Source organism: Acipenser ruthenus, chromosome 18 (assembly GCF_902713425.1).
Source record: "Acipenser ruthenus chromosome 18, fAciRut3.2 maternal haplotype, whole genome shotgun sequence".
NCBI lineage: Eukaryota > Metazoa > Chordata > Actinopteri > Acipenseriformes > Acipenseridae > Acipenser > Acipenser ruthenus.
In genome coordinates, this window is record NC_081206.1 from 11,606,264 (window position 1) to 11,624,836 (window position 18,573).

General features: G+C 43.4%; 1 protein-coding gene across 3 annotated transcripts in view; it reads right to left on the reverse strand.

Moving 5' to 3' along the window:
- Positions 1–646: 646 nt before the first annotated feature.
- Positions 647–18,573, reverse strand: part of LOC131696659 (zona pellucida sperm-binding protein 3-like) — a 28,569-nt gene continuing 10,642 nt past the window's right edge. Inside the window, exons 2-3 of one of the 3 annotated variants that reach the window (XR_009307670.1) lie at positions 1,621–1,698; positions 647–1,334 (exon numbers count right to left, since the gene is read on the reverse strand). Coding sequence is in view for 2 of the 3 variants with exons in the window: in XM_058991218.1 (XP_058847201.1) it covers positions 16,966–17,022 (57 nt within the window). In the remaining variant the exon portion in view is untranslated. Of the gene's footprint in view, positions 1,335–1,422; positions 1,699–16,565; positions 17,023–18,573 lie in introns of those variants that run through there. The other 2 variants (XM_058991220.1, XM_058991218.1) reach the window with 2 other exon arrangements.

Genomic DNA, 18,573 nt, shown 5'->3' on the forward strand with positions numbered 1-18,573 from the left:
GTCCCTCACCTCAGGCCTTGCTACAGTCTATTTTAGTCTCGTTTTATGCATAAGCCAATTTCCCAATGCAGTTCTTCTCGGTTCAGTCCCTCTCCAAGTCTCTCTTCACTCTCAGTTTGTTTTCCCTTCTCTCTGTCGTTTCTCTCCTGGAGCTTATAAAACAGAAAAACCTGCCCCGATCAAAGGTATCTAAATAAAGTAACAGCTGCTTCAAATTAACATGAATCAAGTTTCCCTTTGGTCAGACATCACTTTATTCTGTTCAGGTGAGAGTTTAAAGACAAAGCAAAATTACAAAACAAAATGACAAAACAAGCAAATTACACATTAAAAGTGTATAAAAAATGAAGGTAAATTCATGCAATAATAATAATGAAAATAATAAGTGCTCAGCAGTCACACCTGTGACACTTGCATAGAAGTTTTCATTTAATGATTCATCAGAACTTGGGGGCAGCAGTGTGGAGCAGTGGTTAGGGCTCTAGACTCTTGACCAGCAGGTTGTGGGTTCACTCCCAGGTGGGAAACACTGCTGCTGTACCCTTGAGCAAGGTACTTTACCTAGATTGCTCCAATAAAAAATAAAAAACCCACTGTATAAATGGGTAATTGTATGTAAAGAAAATTATAATAATGTGATATCTTGTAACAATTGTAAGTCACCCTGGATAAGAGCATCTGCTAAGAAATAAATAATAATAGTATAGCAGACTCCCACTATTAAACCTTTTAATTTCATTTAATTGAATCCATATTGATTCACTGTTGTTGCCATTACTTTCCAGTATTTCCCATTCAGAGTCATTTTCAATGTATATTGCCACCCCTCCCCCTCTTACCTGGTCTGTCATTCATAACTAACCTATATCCTTAGCGTGTAGTTTACACACGTCAATTACGTTTTTTTTTTGTTTTGTTTTTTTTTTCTGCCCAGGATCTGATACAGTATGAAATGATTGTTAAAGGAGTGCTTTGAACTATGTTCATAGTCCTATTATATATGTTCTTAGTCACCATTTATTGTGCACATCATGTGTGTAGGCGGGTTAGGTAGGGGCATTTCTAGTAGTAATGTGTGCAGACCCATATTACACATCTACTGAGTTATTGCACTTACTAACTCACTACAGCGTGTTACTTACATTCCTTAATTACATATGGAACACCAATTAATAAAATATACCTGGGAAGTGTAATAATTATCCTCAATTACCTCTTAACATGGAGTCCAGCTCCACCCTTCTAAGATGAATTAGTGTCAGTGGATCTGTGGCAAACAAATAAAAAAAGAACCAGGTCTCTCCTGTAAAAGATTTGAAATCTCAAGCGACTGCCTGGAGGAGTCAAGGTAAAATAAATTAATAAATATGCTGTATGCAGTGTTTATTTTCAATTCTATACATTCTAAACAAAGACATGCAGGGTGTGCAGTTTGTTCTGTTTCAGAGGAGGGTCGGAAGTGAATTCTTACGCGCATGTAACCAGTGAGTGGGGAAGGGAGTCAGCTAAAGGGCAGGGGTAACAACTGCCACAGCAGATAGCCAGTTACAGACAGTGCTACAGTTCATAAAGAAGGGATGGCCTGAATATATAAAACAAATTCCCAGTGACGCTACCGACTTCTTTCCAGCAAGACGTCAACTGCCTGAAATCGATGGCTTCATAACAAAAGGAAACCGCATTGTCATTCCATCAGCCCTGAAACGAGAGCAGAGAGAGAAAGACAGGAGTTCTACTTCATGCAGTTTAGCTGCATAGCTGTTGTTATAAATAAAATGCGGTTAATTAAACAAGACATTGCCTTGCGTCAATTCATTCACCTGACAGGTGAGGCTAGGTGGCGGATGCATCACTGTCAAGTATTTCTTTCAAATAAATTGGCAGGTTGTTTTCAAGACTTTTGTGAGGTGGAGGAAAATAACACAACAGGTGTGTTTGTCGTTTCTGTTATGCTGATTCCTGTTATGAGCTTGTCATTTACAGTACAGCCTACACAGATGAACCAAAAGAATACAAATGACTGAATGATTTCAACATTTTCATATAGGCATGGTGCTTTACATAGATCTTATTTGTGAACATATCCACAATTTTGAAATGTCAGTTTAAAACAATTAAAAATGTAAATCATAATAAATAAGCTAAATAGTCTTGAGATGTCATTGAGGTTACAGCTGCTCATTTCTGTTCTGCTCCATTCATTATTATGGCTTCTCTGCCCTGACACTACACTCAACTGTACCCACTGGGTTTAGCCTAAGCCCTGTTTCCCAAAGTAACCCCTTTACACCCAAGGCTGACCCACATTTATAGTCCTCGCAGCATGCTAATCCATGATGGCATTGCTGCCTTACACCCAACCAAGAGCACGTCCCTGCCAGTCCTAATGGATCTGTCAAACCTGCATCCCCAGGACTGCCTGCTACAGTAATATCAGCTGGTGTTCTCTTATCCAGTCCTAATGGATCTGTCAAACCTGCATCCCCAGGACTGCCTGCTACAGTAATATCAGCTGGTGTTCTCTTATCCAGTCCTAATGGATCTGTCAAGCCTGCATCCCCGGGACTGCCTGCTACAGTAATATCAGCTAGTGTTCTCTTATCCAGTCCTAATGGATCTGTCAAACCTGCATCCCCGGGACTGCCTGCTACAGTAATATCAGCTGGTGTTATCTTTTCCAGTCCTAATGGATCTGTCAAACCTGCATCCCCGGGACTGCCTGCTACAGTAATATCAGCTGGTGTTCTCTTATCCAGTCCTAATGGATCTGTCAAACCTGCATCCCCGGGACTGTCTGCTACAGTAATATCAGCTGGTGTTATCTTATCCAGTCCAAATGGATCTGTCAAACCTGCATCCCCGGGACTGCCTGCTACAGTAATATCAGCTGGTGTTCTCTTATCCAGTCCAAATGGATCTGTCAAGCCTGCATCCCCGGGACTGCCTGCTACAGTAATATCAGCTGGTGTTATCTTATCCAGTCCTAATGGATCTGTCAAACCTGCATCCCTGGGACTGCCTGCTACAGTAATATCAGCTGGTGTTCTCTTATCCAGTCCTAATGGATCTGTCAAACCTGCATCCCCGGGACTGCCTGTTACAGTAATATCAGCTGGTGTTATCTTATCCAGTCAGTGGCGCTCCCCTGTGCCTATAGCTACAAGACCCTATGCATAAAGATTATGTGTTAATTCATTACAATAGAAAATAATTATGGTTTAAGCTTGAAGCCACAAGAGTCAGGAAATTCCTTAAAACACAATTACAATAAATAAACTTCAATGGTGCCGCTTTAAGCCACAAAAGTTAGGAAATGCCATACCACCCATAACTGAGTAGCTCTTTTAGCAGAGCTACTGAGATGTGATGGGCAGAGCAGCATGCAATGATAAGGGGAGCAGTGAACATGGCAAAGCTAAGAACATTCATTACTGGACATCTTCAGTGGAATCCCATTGTGCACTTCCATCTTTACACGCTTCCATGCATATATAAAATGCTCTCTTACAATAGTGTAAGTGTTCGGTGGCTACTTCTAATCACGTTGAGTTTATTTCTTGTGGAGGCGAGCAGATACCAGAGGAAATACACTCAACATGATTAGAGGAAGCCACTGAACAATTCTAAACATACATTATTATGTGTGTAGCAGTGTATTGGGTTAGGGTGTTCTATCATAAGGGTTCATCCAAAATGATGATAAATTACAGCAAGCGTACACCGTGTGCTCTTTATCTTACTCACCACAGTGAAAGTAGGCACTTTTGTTATACATTCGAAATTGTACACAAACACATAGTGTAACAAAGGCCTTCGGCCAAGGTTAGGTTTGCGCCCTTCAAATATGTGACCCAGACACAGAACTGTATTTTAGCGCTTTTTCTGTGCAATTTTATTATTCACAAAACAAAATAAACAACAAAAGAAAAAGCCTAACTCCTTCCAGGAGTGCTAAGCTAAACTTGTTTTCCCTAAACTAAAGGGTTGGGACGGCTAAACGTTTTCCCAAACAAAGCCTGCTCTTTTTATTTGAACCAGGATGTGCAAAGCCTTCACTGATTTTCTGCCACAGGTCTCTTTACACAGCAATCCTTTCTGTTCCCAGCTCCCTGGTAGTCCACCCCATATTGAGAAAAAGGCCTGCTTTTATGCCATGTGGCTGAGGCTTAATTGATTGCCAATTACCCAATTATGCCTCAGCCACATTCCAGTGAAGGACTCATTAAGACAACCATCACTCACACCCATGCACACACACACACACACACTTTTCTCTCCATTCCCCCACCTTGCCACCTTCCCTCTTGTGCACAGCACACATGGCCATACCAAGGCCAACTCCCCACCTCCTTTAAAATACCACCATTTTCAACAGAGTCCCGTACCGTCCATTTGTGGTTGGTCCCTCTTGCAGTCCGATGCCTTCACCAAGGAATCCAGGACCGGCGACGGGGGACCCAAATGGGGTCAAGCGGGGAGACTGGAGTGCCAGCCTGCGCTTTGGTGCTTGTAGCTGTAGACCCAGGTGCAACACCTGGAACCTGCGCAGCGATGTCTGGTCTAGCAGGGGGAGTGAAGTAGGTGACAGGGGGAACACTCATAAAGTCTGGAGACAGCGTAGTGACATCTGGGGTATCAGGGAGAGCGAAGTGGGGGACAACTGTGGCTGCAGATCCAAGAACTTGGGTATTAGGGAAAATGCCACATTAGTTACAACAAATCCCAGGACGATGATGAGCAGGCAACCCCAGGAGGTGACGTGCAGGCATCCCCGGGCGGTGGAGGTGGGAGCAGTGGGTAGTCTCCCTCTATCTTTGGAGGCTGGTGTGGCTCTCCCTCTATCTTTGGAGACTGGTGTGGCTCTCCCTCGGTCACTGGAGACTGGTGCAACTCTCCCTCAATCACTGGAGACTGTTGTGGCTCTCCCTCGGTCACTGGAGACTGCTGCTTCCTTTTCTTACGTTCTGGAGGCTCGGGCTTACCCCTCTTGGGCTGTGGATGCTCGGGTTCCCCCCTTCTGGGCGCTGGACGCTCGGGCTCCCCCCTTCTGGGTGATGGACGCTATCATACTCTTACATACAAATCAATGCCATGTACATCCCAGAAACGCCTAGAAATGATGTTAATAGTGTATTGTGGTTACTGTCATTTTGAGCTGTTGTATTCAGTTATTAGACATGTTTGTTATGATTCTTCTCTACTTATGCACCTATAGAGAAAATTCAATGAAAAGCTTGTTATTTTAAACATGTTTCAAATATATTTAGAAAGTGAGTCACACATTACTAAATTACTAGCAGGGACTAACTGAAACATTTGTTTACGTGATATATTCATTTATTTACTTGAAGTTTATTAGTTTTACTTTATAATTATGATTGAGTATTTTGAAGTTATGGATAAAGGTTAGTTGCTCTTAATTGTATTATTACTTGTACTGTGATTCTTGAAATGTATTTTTTGTTTACGACACTAAGTCGCCCTGGATAAGGGCATCTGCTAAGAAATAAATAATAATAATAATAATAATAATAATAATAATAATAATAATAATAATAATAATAATAATAATATGTGTAAAAATGTACCATAGCCTACGTTTATTATTATTATTATTATTATTATTATTATTATTATTATTATTATTATTATTATTATTATTTAGTCACTTAGCCAGACGCTTTTATCCAAAGCGACTTACAGAGACTTGGGGGTGAACTATGCATCACAACTGCTGCCGCAGAGTCACTTACAATAGGACCTTGGTTTTACGTCTCATCCGAAGGACAATTTCTTGTTATTAAATATGGACGATTTGGAACTGTACTTGCTGTTTGGACATTCACTTCTTCACCTCCTGACAGACACATATAAGAAAGTTAGCATCATTTTATTTGTGGGACACATATATCCCTTGTACCTTAAGGGCTGGTTATGGTCATGCATGGTTACACGTACTATACACCCCACACAGAAAGCATACAAGTACAGTACAATGGGACACATTTACTTATTCACATTTATATAGCACCTGACGGCACATGGACCCCAAGGTGCTTTGCACAAAGTTAAAAACCAATCCATTGTAATAAGACAGTAAATACAACGTTTGGTAACAGAAAGAAAGCCAGTTCATACAAAAATATCAATAAAAACAACATAGTAGGAACATTAATAACATTTGAAAATGAAAGGACAACAAAAAGCAGTTATATTGTAGAATAAAAATCTATGAGAAGAAGGCTAGTTTGTAAACATGTGTCTTCAGTCTTGATTTAAAAGCAGTAAAAGCCCTTCCTTCTCTGACACAATAAAGTAGAGGGTTCACTAATGTTGGAGCTTTACAAGAAAAGTCCCTTCCTTCCTCCCATGCTATTTCTATTCACCCTCAGAATCTAAAGGGCTGGTTATTGTACCTTAAGGGTTGGTTATTGTAATGCATGGTTTACACATACTATACACCCCACACAGAAAATATACAAGTACAGTATAACGGGCTCTGCGTCAGTCTGGGTGCAGCAGTGATTCAAAAGCATTCATGTTATTGTTGTTATGCTGTCTACGTCATTTGTTGTCATTACTTGTTTGCCTTTAAATATAAAGACAACTGAATGAGTAGATCAGTTATCTCACTAATATCGACACTTAGTGCTGAAGTGCATCGCCCGCTCTATCGACAAGACTTTGGGATTGTACTGCCAAGCAAGAACGAAGGACCCGGGACACTTTACAAAACCCTTTCAAAAAGCAGGTCAGTAACACAATCATTTATTATTTAAATGCTTTAATGCTTAACTTATTGAAACACATTTTTTCAATGTCTCCTTTTATTAACCCATTCAGTGCCATTGTAACATTTTTAAGTGGCATCTACCTGCTAGTTTTATCTTTTTAATTATATTGTTATGATAACTTACCCTAATTGAGTTGACCACAAAAGTTAAGTCAATGTAATGTATCAAATTAGATACATACAGTTTGTTCTGATTTAGTCAAAGAATATGTAATTTGGTACTTAATGGGTTAATGAAGCACAGTTGCTGTTATCTATGAAACCGTTTAGAATGTTTCTATTGTCTAACAACATCCCAGAACAGTTTCATTGTTAAAAAAATATATATTAAAACACACTTAACAGTATTTTATTGTCATAAATGTTCAAATAATGTATTTTTGGTGAAAGGATTCTAAAAAATTTAGAAAGAAAATGTCTGCCACACACGTAGACCAGCAAAGGATTTATTCCTACACAGATGAACAACCCTTTTACTTCATTATGATCAGTATGATCAGTATTTTCTATTTTCTCATGTTTGAAATTGTGAATGAGCTGCTCACTGTGTAGATCATTACATTAAGAGCAATCACTGTGTAGATCATTACAATAAGAGTGATCACCGTGTAGATCATTACAATAAGAATAAGTTAGTTGGTTAAACGGTTTGATGTTTGGGCGTGTTTTGGCGAATTTGGTGGCAGACATTTTGCTAGTAAAATTTATCGGAGCAACTTCTGCTTCGCAAACTTGAAGCGGGTGTGGTTGCTGATAAAGTATGATCAATCGGTTCACCGCTTCCCAAAAAGAACATTTTGAAAGGTTTTTAAAGAAATGCGCCAGGCAGCCATCTTTCTTTACGCACAAACACAATTTTTGCAAAGTCAATGTATTGACACAGGGATTATGCTTGGCAACTTTGGAGTTAATCAACTAAATCGTGTTCAACTGAAGCGGTTTTAAATTTAAGAACAAAACGTAGGTCTGGCGGCCATCTTGTTTTATGAAAGAACACCATTTTGCCATATTTGAATTCCATTGTCCCCAGGATGACACCTACCAAGTTAGGAGTTAGTTGGTTAAATGGTTTGCAAACAGAAGCAGGTTTGGTTGCTGATGACATATGAGAAGTTTCAGATCAGTCGGTTCACCGGTTCCCAAGAAGATGATTTTGAAAGGTTTTTCATCTGAACTGTAATCTACACAGGATGATACCTGCCAGGTTTCATGTTGATTGGTTACACCGCGTGCAAACAGTAGCAGTTTAAAGTTTTGTAAGGAAAAACGACAAAAAAAAATCTTTACAATAACAATAGGCTTCCCAAGCCAGCTTGGAACCCTAATAACAATAGAGTTCCACAGCAACTTCATTGCTTGGACCCCTAATGATACAATTAATGATGGCTGTATGGCTGAAACTGATGTTTTGATTGATTGAATTGACCACTGTGCATTTTATTTAAAATGAATGATTGAAAGGGACATTCCTATTTAGATTAGGATGCAATAATATGTTAAGTATGGTATATATTATACAATAAATACAATGTCTTGGAAACTTTGGATTACAGGGTGTGCCCCCTGTTTCACCGTGAGAAGTGATGATATTTACTAATATTATATGTGTTTATCCTGTCATGGTAAACTCAAATCATATCATTGTCTCCTTCTTTCTAGATTTCTGGTAAGCAGGTAAATCACAGCAACCAGAATGCAGCTGCGACAATTGAAAGTGCTTGTCATTCTGATAGGTAGGTTTAAATTGTTTCCAATTCCTTCACTGTTGTGTAAAAACCAGCCCTGAATTTCTATTGATTTCATATATATTGGCAGCTCAGCTTTACTGTGGTGCCACTGTTAGCACAAGTACATGTACAAGCATTTTATCATACGCAAGAGAAATTGCACAGGAATTACATTTTTGGTCCTTTGTGAGGTGAGGCAATTTCTGAGCATTAAAAAATCTACTGTTTCTGGTATTTGTACGATGCTGCATTCAAAGTTTGTAATGTATATGTTAGGATCCCAAAATATGCCCCATCTAAATTGGGTAGACCCCACCGGGTTGGGTTAATTAAAATGCTTAGAACCCTGAAATCGTTTCTGGTTCAGTGTGGGGGTGTGGCAAAGTGGTTAACAGTGTGCAGGTGCAGGTGATCAATGAACAGACTGACAATTATAATCCAGGTGCAAGGTTGTTTAATGAATTGATATATCCAGTGCATGATGGCAAAGCAAACAGTAAACAATAATGATGCTAAGTAATACAGCGGCATGTGTTACTTAAATTGTAATCCCCGGGTTTGTCCCGAATAGTCCCATTCGTTATACACCCACACGAAACATAAAACACAAACACAAGTCTGTTAGTGAGTGCACGTGGTGCAAACACAGTTCATTTGTGATACAAGTGCAGTGCTGTTCCGGGTTTGTGCTGCCCTTGGCGACAGCTCCGGAACGTGTTAGCTGTCTAATAATAACAAGACACAATTAGAGACAAACAAACAAACACTCACAATACGTTTACACAAACCACAGGTCCTTCCAGGTTGTTCTCTAACCAAAGCGAAGGAACAGATCACGTCGCTTCGTCCCCTATTTATACCGTCACACATGACCCCTTGGTAAATGATTGCAGCCACTCCTCCAATCCGCGGCTGCCACACCATTTCCCTTCCGGGTCGATGAGTTAATGCACCGAAGCACCGCCCCCTTTCTGGATGACCGACTTCCTTTTAACCCTAGGAATGAAGTGTCAGGTCAAACAGTCCAGGGTACTCTGTTCCCGTTACTTAGCGCCTTCACAGGTTGGGAGGGAGATTTACCACCAAGAATCATTGTCTTTCTGTCACAGGTTGTCTTGTGAATCCACATTGCGATGCAGAAAATTCACTTAATCTGAACACGATCTGAAAAAGATCATCTGAAAACACAACCTCACTCAAACAGTGAGCAGCAACATCACAGTGCACATCGCTCTTCCAATTAGATTTCTGGGTTCTAATTAACCCCAACACAATGTGGTCGACCCGGTCTAGATGGGGTCCTAATATATAGTGTAAATTTCTGCTTGGACAGGGTTAACTGACTGCTGTGTCCTTTGCATACAAGGTTATGATGAGATTGTATAATGCACTAGAGAGACGGCACTTACAGAACTGGTCACCAGAGCACCAAGGGGCATTGTGGCCCTGGAGAGAGTCCAACCAGACTAATCCCAGGGCTAACATACTGCATTTATTTAGCCTGCAACAAAGAAGAATTAAGGGGGGCATGATTAAACCAGGACCAGGGGGCATAGTTGCAAATGAAGTGGAGATAGATGGTATGGAATGGGCTATCTAGTTGTTGAGGCAGAATCACATGGATCCTTTAAGACTCAACTTGACAAAGTTCTCAGATCAAACATCTGTTAGGAACCGGACGAGCTTACATGGGCTGAACAGCTTCCTGTCATTCCTGAATGTTTTTATGTTCTTATAATATCAAAAAGCTATACTTCAGCACTGGCAGCCTTTTGAAAACATATAAGCATATCTTTAGTGGTAGTGCTGAAAGTCGAAGCGACAGCAGCAACATTTGTAGAACATAAAAAAATTGACAGGGTAATACTGCATATACTTTAGTTAATTGCTAAAGTAGTTAATCAGATGGTTGTTGCTACACTTATATAGCTTTTAAAAAGGACAGAAGTGCTTACCTATTTTTTTAAATTATTATTATGTATTTATTTCTACAGTATACAGTTGGTCTGCAGTTTACGGACAAGGTGTGGCCCCAATTACAGCAGCAACTGTGGCCCCAACCTACAGCAGCAACTGTGGCCCCAACTACAACAGCAAATGCAGCCCCAAACTACAGCAGAAACTGCAGCCCGTACTACAGCAGCAACTATGGCCCCTAATACAGCAGCAGCTGTGGTCACTATTACAGCAGCAATTGCAGACCCTACTACAGCAGCAACTGCAGCCCCAAACTACAGCAGCAACCACGGCCCCAACTACGACTCCAACTACAGCAAAAACTGTGGCCCCAACTACAGCATCAACTGCAGCCCCAACTACAGCAGCAACTGCGGCCCCAACTACAGCAAAAACTGCGGCCCCAACTACACCAAAAACTGTGGCCCCAACTACAGCAGCAACTGCAGCCCCAACTGCAGCAGCAACTCTGGCCCCAACAACAGCAAAAAATGTGGCCCAAACTACAATAGCAACTGCCGCCCCTACTGCAGCAGCAACTCTGGATCCAACTACAGCAAAATCTGTGGCCCCAACTACGGCAGCAACTGCAGCCCCTGCGGCCCCAACTACAGCAAAAACTGTGGCCCAAACTACAGCATCAACTGCCGCCCCAACTGCAGCAGCATCTGCGGCCCCAACTACAGCAAAAACTGTGGCCCAAACTACACCAAAAACTGTGGCCCCAACTACAGCAGCAACTGCAGCCCCAACTGCAGCAGCAACTGCGTCCCCAACTACAGCAAAAACTGTGGTCCCAACTACAACAGCAACTGCATCCCCTACTGCAGCAGCAACTCTGGCCCCAACTACAGCAAAAACTGTGGCCCCAACTACAGCAGCAACTGCAGCCCCTGCGGCCCCAACTACAGCAAAAACTGTGGCCCAAACTACAGCATCAACTGCCGCCCCAACTGCAGCAGCATCTGCCGCCCCAACTACAGCAAAAACTGTGGCCCCAACTACAGCACAAACTGTGGCCCCAACTACAATAAAAACTGTGGCCCCAACTACAATAAAAACTGTGGCCCCAACTACAACAAAAACTGCAGCCCCTGCTGCCCCAACTACAGCAAAAACTGTGGCCCCAACTACAGCAGCAACTCTGGCCCCAACTACAACAAAAACTGTGGCCCCAACTACAGCAGCAACTGCAGCCCCTACTGCAGCAGCAACTCTGGCCCCAACTACAACAAAAACTGTGGCCCAAACTACAGCAAAAACTGTGGCCCCAACTACAGCAGCAACTGCAGCCCCTGCGGCCCCAACTACAGCAAAAACTGTGGCCCCAACTACAACAAAAACTGTGGCCCCAACAACAGCAGCAACGGCAGCCCCTACTGCAGCAGCAACTGCGGCATCAACTACAGCAGCAACTGCAGCCCCAACTAAAGCAGTAAATGCGGCTCCTACTACAGCAAAAACTGTGGCCCCAACTACAGCAAAAACAGTGGCCCCAACTACAGCAGCAACTGCAGCCCCTACTGCAGCAGCAACTCTGGCCCCAACTACAACAAAAACTGTGGCCCAAACTACAGCAAAAACTGTGGCCCCAACTACAGCAGCAACTACAGCCCCTACTGCAGCAGCAAATCTGGCCCCAACTACACCAAAAACTGTGGCCCCAACTACAGCAGCAACTGCAGCCCCAACTGCCCCAGCAACTGCGTCCCCAACTACAGCAAAAACTGTGGCCCCAACTACAGCAGCAACTGCATCCCCTACTGCAGCAGCAACTCTGGCCCCAACAACAGCAAAAAATGTGGCCCAAACTACAATAGCAACTGCCGCCCCTACTGCAGCAGCAACTCTGGATCCAACTACAGCAAAAACTGTGGCCTCAACTACGGCAGCAACTGCAGCCCCTGCGGCCCCAACTACAGCAAAAACTGTGGCCCAAACTACAGCATCAACTGCCGCCCCAACTGCAGAAGCATCTGCGGCCCCAACTACAGCAAAAACTGTGGCCCAAACTACACCAAAAACCGTGGCCCCAACTACAGCAGCAACTGCAGCCCCAACTGCAGCAGCAACTGCGTCCCCAACTACAGCAAAAACTGTGGTCCCAACTACAGCAGCAACTGCATCCCCTACTGCAGCAGCAACTCTGGCCCCAACTACAGCAAAAACTGTGGCCCCAACTACAACAGCAACTGCATCCCCTACTGCAGCAGCAACTCTGGCCCCAACTACAGCAAAAACTGTGGCCCCAACTACAGCAGCAACTGCAGCCCCTGCGGCCCCAACTACAGCAAAAACTGTGGCCCAAACTACAGCATCAACTGCCGCCCCAACTGCAGCAGCATCTGCGGCCCCAACTACAGCAAAAACTGTGACCCCAACTACAATAAAAACTGTGGCCCCAAATACAATAAAAACCGTGGCCCCAACTACAGCAGCAACTGCAGCCCCAACTGCAGCAGCAACTGCGTCCCCAACTACAGCAAAAACTGTGGCCCCAACTGCAGCAGCAACTCTGGCCCCAACTACAACAAAAACTGTGGCCCAAACTACAGCAAAAACTGTGGCCCCAACTACAGCAGCAACTGCAGCCCCTGCGGCCCCAACTACAGCAAAAACTGTGGCCCCAACAACAGCAGCAACGGCAGCCCCTACTGCAGCAGCAACTGCGGCATCAACTACAGCAGCAACTGCAGCCCCAACTAAAGCAGTAACTGCAGCCCCTACTACAGCAAAAACTGTGGCCACAACTACAGCAAAAACTGTGGCCCCAACTACAGCAGCAACTGCAGCCCCTACTGCAGCAGCAACTCTGGCCCCAACTACAACAAAAACTGTGGCCCAAACTACAGCAAAAACTGTGGCCCCAACTACAGCAGCAACTGCCGCCCCAACTGCAGCCCCAACTACAGCAAAAACTGTGGCCCCAGCTACAGCACAAACTGTGGCCCAAACTACAGTAAAAACTGTGGCCCCAACTACAACAAAAACTGTGGCCCCAACTACAACAAAAACTGTGGCCCCAACGACAGCAGCAACTGCAGCCCCTGCTGCCCCAACTACAGCAAAAACTGTGTCCCCAACTACAGTAAAAACTGTGGCCCCAACTACAAAAAAAACTGTGGCCCCAACTACAGCAGCAACTGCAGCCCCTACTGCAGCAGCAACTCTGGCCCCAACTACAACAAAAACTGTGGCCCAAACTACAGCAAATACTGTGGCCCCAGCTACAGCAGCAACTGCAGCCCCTGCGGCCCCAACTACAGCAAAAACTGTGGCCCCAGCTACAGCAGCAACTGCAGCCCCTGCGGCCCCAACTACAGCAAAAACTGTGGCCCCAACAACAGCAGCAACGGCAGCCCCTACTGCAGCAGCAACTCTGGCCCCAAATGCAACAAAAACTGTGGCCCCAACTACAGCAGCAACTGCAGCCCCTGCGGCCCCAACTACAGCAAAAACTGTGGCCCCAACTACAGCAGCAACTGCCGCCCCAACTGCAGCAGCATCTGCAGCCCCAACTACAGCAAAAACTGTGGCCCCAACTACGGCAGCAACTGCACCCCTTGCGGCCGCAACTACAGCAAAAACTGTGGCCCCAACTACAGCAGCAACTGCAGCCCCTGCGGCCCCAACTACAGCAAAAACTGTGTCCCCAACTACAGCATCAACTGCCGCCCCAACTGCAGCAGCATCTGCAGCCCCAACTACAGCAAAAACTGTGGCCCCAACTACGGCAGCAACTGCACCCCTTGCGGCCGCAACTACAGCAAAAACTGTGGCCCCAACTACAGCGGCAACTGCACCCCATGCGGCTCCAACTACAGCAAAAACTGTGGCCCCAACTACAGCAGCAACTGCAGCCCCTAATGCAGCAGCAACTACGGCCCCAACTACAGCAGCAACTCTGGCCCCAGCTACAGCAAAAACTATGGCCCCAACTACAGCAGCAACTGCAGCCCATGCGTCCCCAACTACAGCAAAAACTGTGGCCCCAACAGCAGCAACTGCAGCCCCTACTGCAGCAGCAACTGCAGCCCCAACTACAGCAAAAACTGTGGCCCCAACTACTGAATCAACTGCCCCCCCAACTGCAGCAGCAACTGCAGCCCCAACTACAGCAAAAACTGTGGCCCCAACTACAGTAAAAACTGTGGCCCAAACTACAGCAAAAACTGCAGCCTCAACTACAGCATCAACTGCAGCCACAACTGCAGCAGCAACTGCGGCCTCAACTAAAGCAGCAACTGCAGCCCCTACTGCAGCAGCAACTCTGGCCCCAACTGCATCAGCAACTGCGGCCCCAACAACTGCATCAACTTCCGCCCCAACTGCATCAGCAACTGCGGCCCCAACTATAGCAAAAACTGTGGCCCCAACTGCAGCAGCAACTGCGGCCCCAACTACAGAAAAAACTGTGGCCCCAACTACAGCAGCAACTCTGGCCCCAACTACAGCAGCAACTGCAGCCCCTGCGGCCCCAACTACAGCAAAAACTGTGGCCCCAACTACAGCAAAAACTGTGGCCCCAACTACAGCAGCAACTGCAGCCCCTACTACATCAAAAACTGTGGCCCCAACTACAGCAACAACCGCAGCCCCAACTACAGCAGCAACTACTGCAGCAACCACAGCAGCAACCGCGGCCCCTACTACAGCAGCAACCGCGGCCCCTACTACAGCAGCAACCACAGCCCCTACTGCAACAGCAATTACAGCCACTACTGCAACAGCAACCGTAGCCCCTGCTACAGCAGGAACTGGAAAGCCTCCAGCAACAGCAATCAATACAACCACCCACAGGCCCTTTCCTGGGTTCGCTGTTGCCATCATTGTCATGTGCGGTTTAGCCATCTTGGCTGTCCCACTAATTATGATTCTGGTAAGCTTCTATTGTATTAAACAGTTAACTTGTTCATGAATTAAGATAATTCTTCACAAAACATTATAGTGCATTTGTTTATTTTAAGAAAATGAATAATATGTTAACATAATGAAAATGTCTTTCTCGCTAGTTTATTACTGGTAATTGCTGGTATCAATATGAGACGTATATATTACTGGCTGTTGATAGATTCAGACCTACACATTATATTCAAGAAAAGATAAGGTTGGTTTTGGAGTGCTTTAAAAGACATGAGACCAGCTTCAAATATTGGGTTTTCCAGGATAAAAATGTTAAAATATTAGAAAAAAAAGTTTTAGAGATGTTGAATGTTGAACTTCACAGGTAAAGTGTTTTCATTCTTAGCTCATTTGTCCCTTTTATAATTCTCAGGTCCTGAAGACAAAAATGTGTTCAAAGCTGGCACAGGCTTGCTCTCTGGAGTCTCCCCTCTATGAGGTAAGTTAACTAGTCAGTTTATTGTTCTAGACGCATGTCTTCTTACTGACATAACAACAGTCCTGCAAATCTGCAAATCAATTCTGGACCAGAGTGAATGTGAAAATAAAGGTTTCCCTGATCTACACAAGTTCTGCAGAAAAATAATACCTAGTGAACCTGCTGTACGTGAGCATAATGTCATCTATTCCTAGGTGTGTCTAGTTTACAGTTTCAAAAACATACAGATATGTAAAATCTAAATATTTTTAAGCTACTTTGAATTTAACAAATGTAGATTTCATATATTAGCTTAAGGTGCTGTGCATGTGACTTTATTTTTAAGCTTGCATGCTGTAATACATGGCAGAACTGTCCTGGTTAAATGCTGAGCCAGGGCCTTAAGCTAGGAATGCTCTTAGTTCTGAGGAGATACAACCTATTGTTAATAGATCAACAGTAAATAACACCATTTCAGACTGTGATGTCTTCTAACAGATGCCCCTGTCCTTGTGTGGCTGTTAGATATAATGATTCTTTAATCAAAAGCACTTTTAAAGTGATGTCGTTTTTTTTTTTTTTGTTTTTCCTTCAAGTATATTAACTTCATATTCCATTTCATTTTAACAGGAGCATCAATAAGATATGAATAAGCATGGCATCCAATGAAAAGAAGAATTAAGAAAACATGAATTCTATAAATGTTTATTGAATACATTTGATTTGGCAAGAACATTTTCACTATGCTCATGTAGTCCTTCCAGAAAGAACAGATTGCAGCCATGTATATAATGAAGCGATAGTGCCGGATCATGAAGGCTCTACTGTCTGCTAGCTGACCCCGACTGGAGAAAAATATATTTACCTTGAACTTGTAATGATTCGTCAGGTTCCCTTCCGCTGAGAAAAGTTTTAGGGAAATAGTCCCAAAAATGTTCATAAAGGTTCACACACAATTGAGAAACAAATAACTTATTAAACAAATCACTTTTTTTTTTTACTTATCAGAGCTGTTTATAGTCTATCTGAACAGTGTCAGATATCTGAATGAAGCAATATTACTGCACTGTCTGTGTCTCGGTTTGTTGTTGCTGAAACATGCTGTCTGCGCTCCAGTCGAGCTGACAGGCTGCGATTGGCTGACTTGGCAGTTGCAGGTCCGGGATTGGTTACTTTTGTGTGTGCAAAATATTGATTGAAGTTCTGTGAACCCAGTGACAATAATCCTGAAATTAGATGGAACAAAAAAATAAAAAAACGACTCAATCGCCAGAGCAGTGCAACACCCATGTACAGTACCTGTGTCTGCACCGCAACACCCATGTACAGTACCTGTGTCTGCACCACACACACACACACACACACACAGCACCGCAACACCCATGTACAGTACCTGTGTCTGCACCACACACACACACAGCACTGCAACACCCATGTACAGTACCTGTGTCTGCACCGCAACACCCATGTACAGTACCTGTGTCTGCACCACACACACACACAGCACTGCAACACCCATGTACAGTACCTGTGTCTGCACCACACACACAGCACTGCAACACCCATGTACAGTACCTGTGTCTGCACCACACACAGCACCGCAACACCCATGTACAGTACCTGTGTCTGCACCACACACACACACAGCACTGCAACACCCATGTACAGTACCTGTGTTTGCTGATATGTAGCACATATGTTTGGTACAAACTCATGTTTAACTGTTTGATGTGTTTGTTTTAACTTGTTTATTATTATATTGATTACTGTATTTGCACTGTTGTGCATATGATTAATATTGTTGAACACATTGTGCTTTATAGCTCAGTGTTACTGTATGAAAATAGTCTTGTTTCTATCTATGTCTATTCCATTTGTAAATCGTCTAACTTAATTAAAGCATACATTTTTGTTTAAATACTATGTGTTCGGTCTTTAAAATGTGATTTTTAATCACCGGTAATTAAACCCTATCATAAATAGATAATTAAACAGTTAATGTGATTAAGTTGCAAATAGGGCAGCAGTGTGGAGTAGTGGTTAGTGGTTAGACTTTTGACCGGAGGGTCGCGGGTTCAATCCCAGGTGGGGGACACTGCTGCTGTACCCTTGAGCAAGGTGCTTTATAGATTGCTCCAGTAAAAACCCAACTGTATAAAATGGGTAATTGTATTTAAAAAAAAATAATTTGTAAAAAATAATGTAATTGTATGTAAAAATAATGTGATATCTTGTAACAATTGTAAGTAACCCTGGCTAAGGGTTTCTGCTAAGAAATTAATAATAAAATAATGGCAGAAAACTGGACTTCCTCAAAGACCTAGACCAGACGACACAGCTGTGTGGCAACAGACTGTTTAAAAGAACCATTCCCAGGGCTTAAAAGAATGAGCTACAAAGAGAGGCTGAAAGAACTGAATCTGTTCAGACAAGAACAAAGAAGAATCAGGGGGACATGATTGAAGCTGATCTAGTTAACCCTGATCAATACTTTAAGCATCGTTAAGAAACCAGGAACAGATGACACTGTTGGAAATAAAGTGGAAATACTGCAGATTAAGTACAGATGGAAGGAGACACTTCTTCACACAGAGTGGTGAGGGGATGGACTGGGCTGCCTCGTCATGTTGTTGCTGAATCATTTGGATTCTTCAAAAGTTTTGAGATCAATCAAGTACTAGGAACTGAACCAGCATAGATGGTCCGAACGGCCTCCTCGCACTCGTAAATTTTCTTATGTGATTACAAATTGAAATCCTAGTCTTTGAATAAAACTA